The sequence below is a fragment of the Schistosoma haematobium genome, chromosome 1, assembly GCF_000699445.3.
Source record: "Schistosoma haematobium chromosome 1, whole genome shotgun sequence".
Lineage (NCBI taxonomy): Eukaryota > Metazoa > Platyhelminthes > Trematoda > Strigeidida > Schistosomatidae > Schistosoma > Schistosoma haematobium.
This window is the reverse complement of record NC_067196.1, coordinates 69,708,131-69,716,362: the sequence shown is the minus strand read 5'-3', so window position 1 is coordinate 69,716,362 and position 8,232 is coordinate 69,708,131. Positions and strand designations below refer to the sequence as shown.

General features: G+C 34.3%; 1 protein-coding gene across 2 annotated transcripts in view; it reads right to left on the bottom strand.

Annotated features, from left to right (window-relative positions):
* Positions 1 to 5,727: 5,727 nt before the first annotated feature.
* The window catches only part of MS3_00001987 (uncharacterized protein), a 205,025-nt gene continuing 202,520 nt past the window's right edge, over positions 5,728 to 8,232 (bottom strand). For both annotated transcript variants that reach the window (XM_051209532.1, XM_051209533.1), the window contains one exon: positions 5,728 to 7,260. In XM_051209532.1, the coding sequence (XP_051074986.1) occupies positions 6,611 to 7,260 (650 nt within the window). In that variant the 3' untranslated portion in view covers positions 5,728 to 6,610. The remainder of the gene's footprint in view (positions 7,261 to 8,232) is intronic.

Here is an 8,232-nt window from a genome sequence, read left to right as displayed (position 1 = left end):
TTTGCACTGCTGATATCTCAATGTGGTTGTAAAAGTTGGAGCGTATGATGTATTGTAAAACAGGTGTTTTGTACTTGTGAAATTTGTTTCTCTCTGGGGTTTAGAGTACCCGGCAAATCTCTACTTTCGTCTATCTTCATTCCTGATGAGTTTCTTTAATCAATGGCAACACCATGGTTTGGCCATTTCGTAGATGCTGAATGGGAAAAACAGATCAGTCTTCTAACAGATTAAACCGGTTATCCCATTACCAACTCCTCCGTGAGATCGTAGATTCTATGTAACTCATCGGCACCTAAACTGTTAAAACCATGTTAAAGTTCCGGAAACCAACTAATCAATAATTATTTGTTGTCTGGAATTATTACCATCGCTGGATATTTAAATGGGTTGTACCTGATGCTGATATCCCGAATCCGCCGACGCGTTGTGAAAACCAAAGATAAATGATGAAGGTTTATTTGACTCCCAAAATAATGTACACATTAACTACCTTCTTTGTAAAACTTATGTTCGGACTAGCCGTTGGATTTACATTATTTAACTGAACTGCATTTAATATCAGTTAGTTAATAATTTCCTCAGTGAACACGTATTACTTATGTCATAATGATCAACTTCCACACTGGCTTGATTTTCCTGCTTTTATTCTATCATATCAGTATTAATTAAGAAATTATTTACAAACGGATTCCTCTTTTTCATATAACTTACAGTTCTTACTTCCAACGGGAATAAAACTTGTCCTTTTTTATGATGCTTGGAATGCCCATTATTTGTTATTTTGAGTTACGTTCTTGTTCTCGTTAGCTAGATGATATCTTATTCGGTCGGCTACTTGTCATCTAGATGTCAGATCATCATTCATGTTTGGAATTATAGATGGTAAATAATTTTCTATACTGTTTCATATTCGCTAAAATGACGGTTGAATTCACTTTAATGACGCACCCGAGATCTATCTGAATCTGAAGACTGATTTAGTTACTCGAACATATTACATCTGGTTCCACAGTAAATCAGACTTAGTTGAAGTCAAGTTTGCATTCAGGATGATAAGAATAAAAAAACAGTCAATCGCAACACAGTCAAACGCGAAAATAACTGGTTCCAAATGGCTGTTCAAGAAAATTGCGTTCCGACCAGTTAGAGCATCGCCACTTTGTCGATAATTAATTTAACCGATCTGATGCAAAAATTAGATAAACACTGATTACTACTAAGTAACATAGTCATAAAACAAAAATTTCACACTGGAAGGCTAGGTCTGGGGTTTTTATGCATTTTAAGTTGTTCCCAGCGCCTTATTTCGGTGATATGGAGCGAATTCGGCGGTCTAACGTTACTTCTTTTCAATCACAACCTTAAAATTCGCAGTTTCGTGTTTTTCTCGCTTAATTTTCGAGGTTTAGTATGGATATTGATGCTTCCCAGTCGTTTACTCTTTCCAAACTGGTTCAGTTTCGGGGCAATTTGTTTTCTTACGATATATTCTGCTCTAGACGCCTTTCAGGAATGTTTTAAAAAACAGCCGCATATGCTTTAAAGACGGACTTGCTTGTAATGATGATCACCTACCTTATAGCGACTATCTACTCAAATAATATTCATTTGTTAAGGGTCCATTAAAGTCCTAGATTATGAATCGATTCTACTTTCACACAATTTCTTCCGATCAGCATCATTCATCTTAAGGTCTTCAGTTGTCGAAAATTGCTAGTTTAATGTGCGGCTCTCGATTAAAATAAGGTCGAAACTTCGATGATCAATATGTTTGTCGCCCGCACCTTCTGCATTATGTCCAGATGGGGGAATATATATGAATCATTACGATTAACTGCAGAATAAATGGCACTGTTCGCTACTAGATAGTTAATTTCAAGTATATTTTACTAGTCGTTCTGTTGTTTGAATAAATAAATACGTTATAAACTTGAGTTGTTTTTTCTAAATATGTTGGTAGACCCCTTCGTATGAGTGGGATCACTAACTGATAGTTTCTGTAATGTACTGTGTTAAAAGCATCTATCAGAATACCGAGCAATGATATGCTTTATCATTACAGAGAAGGTTAGTAAAGAAATGTAGTTTAGGCTTCCTAGTATGGTTGATCACAAACGATGATACTACTCGACAGGAGTTGTATTTATAATTAAGTGGCCTACCTGTATGATACAAAATTTTAGTGAAACCTCTGGCATTTACAGCTTTTGAAAGATATCATTTTGGATGCGTGTGGTTATATTGATAGTGCTGCTTGGATGTAATGGGCTTTTTGTTAGAATCTATCGCAATAGTGAATATAGCAAAGGAGCTTATTGCCAAGCACAGCCCAACTGTTTCCGTCAAAATAGTTTGGATAATGATCGTAAGCAGTCGCCTGAAGCAAAAATATAGTCTGCTTGGTCACTTTGGCCGAATAACAACCACCACAAATACTATTTCTTTTTTTTGTAGTGTGATATGGTCTCTTTGGCTGGTACATAAACCAAGTATGCTTAAAATAAATGATTCGCATAGTGGAAGCTGTTATTAGCGTTCTGGACTCAACTGGAAGGGCTAGGAGAACAAAGGACCAATAAGAACGCTGGGTTGCTCATGCCAGTCGAACGTCATTGGTTTGACACAGTGCTAAGATGGTATAAGTCGTATTTGATTGGCGATTAAGTCACATGATATTAATCCGGCCTTAAAGTCACAACACTACAGGTGGTTGAATCAGTTTGCCTTTCTATTGCTACAATTACAATGAGGTGTAAGACAAGTATTTGTTACAAAAAGTATTCTAACTATACATAATGATTATTAATTAAAAACTAAAATCGTTTTGATTGGAATAAAATACAAGGTGAAGTCATAATCCCCGGTTATTTTGAAAATGGAAGTAACAATTAGCGGAACTATGAACATATTAAGGAAGTATATGGTTAAATGAGGTAAGTTTTACGTGGAACAGGAGAGAGTAAGTTATAAGATGGAGATCGATAAAAGGGAGTGCGTAATAAATAACTAACATTATCAGAGTCAGCGTAGGCAGGATAAACACTACATTGTATGGTATTGTTAAATGATAATATTAAACGAGTGGTAAACGTAACCACAATGTTTTATTACAAAGTAGTCAGTCTTCAGTGGTAAGGATAGGTCAGTCAACCTATATTAGTCCTTGCAATTTGTAGTGCAGTGAAGGTCCAATCTCACTTTGAATGTATCAACACAGGGTTCTGATATTGCGTGTTGTAGTAGAGAATTCCGGTAATTCACCACTTGGTGCAAGAAGCTAAACTCCAGTTGTAAACTATTTGATCTAGGCTTTCACGATTTTTTAGAATGTCTTCTCAGACGATAAGTCCTGGATGGGAGGAAAAGCTAAAATATAATAATACTTAAATCGTCGTTCGGTATACAGTAAGCTATTATTAGATCACTCTTCAAGCATGAAAGACATTTCCCAAAACCATGTCTTCCCCTGGCTGAAGATAATTCCCTTCCACGTAGTTTAAGGTAGCCATCCAAATAGTCTTTTACACTAGTTTGACGACTACACTGGTTAGACTAATGGAACGATAGTCATCAACTAAGTCTCTAATCTACGCTCTGTAAACCGGACTGATAATTGCGTCTTCCAAGCCTCTTGTAATTTACAGTGTTTAAAAAATAACCTGATAGTTAAAATATTGGTTTTTTAAAACAGTTTTGAGCTTACTCATTTCTCAGCTCTCTATCACTTAAAATGATACTAGTGTGATACTGATATTTAAAGGAATATGAAGTTAAAATGTTGTACTTCTAAGTGCCTGGTCTAAAAATGTGCACGTGAAACAGAATCATATTTTTAACTGCCTGAGCTTTTATGTAATTTGATCAAATATCCGTGTAACTAGCATTATGATTTTACCAAACATTACAAATACACTTTAATAATACGCTTAATGACACATGAAATGTACGGTCAGCTATCTTTACTGAATATCTTTAAAATTCATGCTTTAGTTCAGTTACTGTAAAGAATTATTTTCTTCTTGGATTTTGTCTCCTTATATAACTCTGGTTTGGTGGTAGGGTAACTCAGCTTTAAACTCGTACATTGAGAGTTCCAGGTTCATTCCATCTATTTCGTTTTGGCACCTGGTGATAGCATTAATCTCCACACACAAAAGAAACAAGTTTAGAAATGTTTACTTGGTAAATAAGGTGCGGTAAACTGTGAAAATTAATATAAAGTAACACAAGGATGTATGGTAAATCATAAGTACTTGAACGACAGTAAAGCTTTTCAGCATGATTGACATTGTAAATTGAAGGAATTATAAGCGATGAATTTCAATCTTGGCTTGTATTTCTTAAATACTGATTTCTTTCGACATTATTATTGGTTGTCTTCTGATAATATTTTGAAAAGTTTGAGTAAAAGACGATAACATTTACATGTTGTTAACATTCTTTCAGCATTAATCTCTAAATGTTGTAGTTGATATGAATTTATTTCAAAAATTGATTTATGTTAATAAGTTGATATCTTTTCTTGAAATATTTTTGTAGACATCTAAACTACTCTCAAGTGTTTGTGAATAGGTTCACATTTGATGATCAAGATATTCACGCTAGTCTCTTTATTCTGTTTCTCGAAGTGATTTCGTTAATAATCTTACATTGGGGAAAGTAAGTTAAGTGACTATCTGCAAAATATTCAACTTCTTCAAAAGATTTTAATAAGTACCTGATTAAGTGCTGTTAAAGTATAAGCTAGAAATCTAGCGAAAGTACTACCATACTTTAGTAATAGAGAACTTTATTTATTTGAAATTATATATTGTAACTCGACTCGAAAAGCATCAATATAATAATCAGAAACATTTGGCTTAATTATATAACTGATATATGAATAAGATGACTTTCCCATAAGTTTGTATTACCTATTTTCTAACTGTGAAAATATTACAATTCACCTTCATATTTTGTATCTTTTTGTTTAAGTAAGTAGTTGTGAGTATTAATTGATTGACCGACCCATAAACTACGATAAAAACGTTTTACAAATAGTTAATAATTTCAATGGTTAAGATCATGAGTCAGTTGAAGCTAGACCACCATGGAAAACTTGGGAGCACTGGATGGCCATTTCGTCCCACTGTGGGACTCCTCAGCAGTGCGCATCCACGACGAGATTCGAACTCAGGAACTACTGGTTTCGCGCGCGAGCAGTTAACCACTGAGCCGGCCAACATCCTACGGTGTTAATGTGTAACTTCACCTAATCCACGAAATTGAGCGACACATCCACCATTGTCTTCAGTGAGTTACTATCTCACAACAGACCTGGTTGAGTTCAACTGGTCACTACTCACTAGATTTCCAGGATATACCTCTTGAAGCCAGTCACTAGTGAGCATATGTTGATTAATATCAGATGGGTTTTGCGGATATTAAAGTGGTGAAGTGCTCGGGCTCGAAACCAGTAGGTCCTGGGTTCGAATCTCGTAGGGGGCGAGGTCGTGGATGCGCACTGCTGAGGAGTCCCACAGTATGACGAAATGGCCATCCAGTACTCTCAGGTTTTCCATGGTGGTCTAGCTTCATGATCTTAACCATTGAAATTACTATAATATCCACAAAACCCACTGATATTAAAATAATTGATAGATTAAATGTTTTGGAATTGAAATGGAAATCCTATAAACGTTGGTATATATTCACCTGTTAGTCTACGTTGTGAAAAAGACAAGAGACGAATCATATTGAAATTTACTCATCCTATACATGATAGATGAAAAACAGTTAGTATAGTTGAGATGATAGACCACTTTTATAGCTGAAGATGGATAACAACTGGAATTCATGTTGAATATAATTGTTATGCAATATTATCTCATTTTTGCTTAACATTCTATGTTATGAAGAAGTATTTAGCATGGAATAAAGGTATTTTTTATCATTATTCTCTCAAAGTCGATTTATTGTAATAAATAAACTCAGAATGTATAGATAGTGTTTCAAAGATTATTGGTTTCATGAGGTATATCAATTTTTCCGTGGTTTTACTCTTGATAATTCAGAGAGCTACTTATGAATTTTATATGCATAACAACTTCGTGCTTGAATTAATTTTGTCAATGAGTGAAAGAAGTGAAGTGATTGAGACCGAAGACGCTATTGTTGTTTATGGTCAATGAAATACTGATCATAATAATGGAATTAATGATGGTGTCATTAACAAAACTGGGATGAAAACTATCGGCAGATATTGGTTGGCTAACTAACTAAATAGATAAATATTTTCTTCAAATGTTTACTGACTACTGAAAAGATAAAGTTTCTGATTTCTGTGGAGGATTCATTTTTTTCTTGCAAAACACAAATATGAACGTAAAGTGTATTTTCAAATTATTTATATAATTTATTAACACACGAGGCTGAAACTTTTCTCTGCTAATCCATCCACTAAGTATTAATAAAAAACTTTAATACGAATATTTATAATAAATACAAGGAAACTCAACAAAGAAAGGAAAAAAAATACATATAGTAACTGGAAAAATTTACACAGGTAGATTATAAAGAGAGAACACAAGTGTTCTGCTCATGTTTTTTCAAAGAATATGCCTGAGAGTTAATTAGTGGAAGCCCAAGAATCTGTTTTTAATGCAATAACAGGTGTTGATGATGGTGAATGAGCAATGAAAACAGGTAAGGAATGTGAAATATCATCAAGTTGAAGTGTTTTATTATTTATAATAGGTGTTGTATTACTTTGTGTTAAAACAAGATTAGAATCTAAATAAAAAGCAGTTAAAGGAAGTTGATTTTCTGGTTCTTTAATTACCGATACTGAAGATTCAGGACTTAATTTCTCTCTGTTTGTGGGGCTAAGTTGACTACTCATTTTTAATGATGGTTTGGTAGGCCATGGAATAATCGGTGCTGGCTGAGGTGATATTAGAATAATATTCTCAATGTTTCGAACATAGTTGATTGATTCTTCTGTGTTACTTGGTGCTTTTGAATGACTTTTCCACTTTTTTATATCAGATACAGAGACTGTTGGGTTGATATATAATATTTTTAAGATTTTGCCACCTACGTCTACTATACCAATACAACTAATCATTACTATTCCGACAATAATTGCTGTTATAAATAAATTATTTGCTTGTTCTTCACTATTCCAATCAAAATCTACGAATGTACTGATCGCGGAAGTCCAGATAATTCGTTTAATATTGTTCGGTTTTATTTTTTTATGCAATGAAGTTATAATGCCTGTGAAGACAGAGTAAAAAAACATGTTCAATGTTAAATTGGTTTGATTTCTGCATAAAATTCTGCAAATATTTTGTTAGTATGGGGTTGTGGAGATTGTTAAGTTTTTGATCGAGATCTTAAATCGATTAATGTTAGACCAACATTGAAAGCAGTGAACGGTCGTTTCGTCTTAGTATGGGACTCGTCAGCAGTGTGCACTCACGATCACTCCCGCGGGATTCGAACATATGGCCTTCGGTATCTATTTCAGTCAATAGAAGATGGTTGCGCAACTTCGTGGATTAGTTGAAGTTAGACATTAACACCATCGGATGCCAGCTCGGTGGTCTAGAGTTTAAAAGTTCCCGCGCGAGACTGGAGGTTGTTGGTTTGAATCTTGCGGGCGATATCGTGGTTGCTCACTGCTGGATAGTCCCATACTAGGGCGAAACGGCCGGATGGTGCTTTCAGGCTTTCAATGGTGGTCTAAAATCAATCGATTCGTGATCTCAATGACAAATATTTTGTGATTGTATTTGATATTATTACGATAGATGATTCATATATTAGCTTCATGGACGTGACATTTACAATTTTTGGGATTATTTGTTGCATCCGCTTCCGTTGGACCACTGAAATATAATCAGTAGGCCCTGCATGATAAATTGTATATTAGGCATATACCAAATATTTCGTAGTCAATATTCTTGTGATATCTCCTGTTTAATATATCACATCATATTACTGAAATGATACTAGTAGTTAGAATATTTTTAAAATTTTAATCAAACTGTAGTTATGCCCACAGGGTAATTCATAAAGTATTAATTACTAGAATAATATATAACTAATGTTCCTCACAACATGCATTAAGTAAGACCACCTTAGAAGATCATCTCTAGAAGTTGTACAAAATGTAATGCTAAAATGAATAACTTTAATGTAACGGTAAGTAGGTCAAATGATACAATTTATTCAATAGTTTCTTCA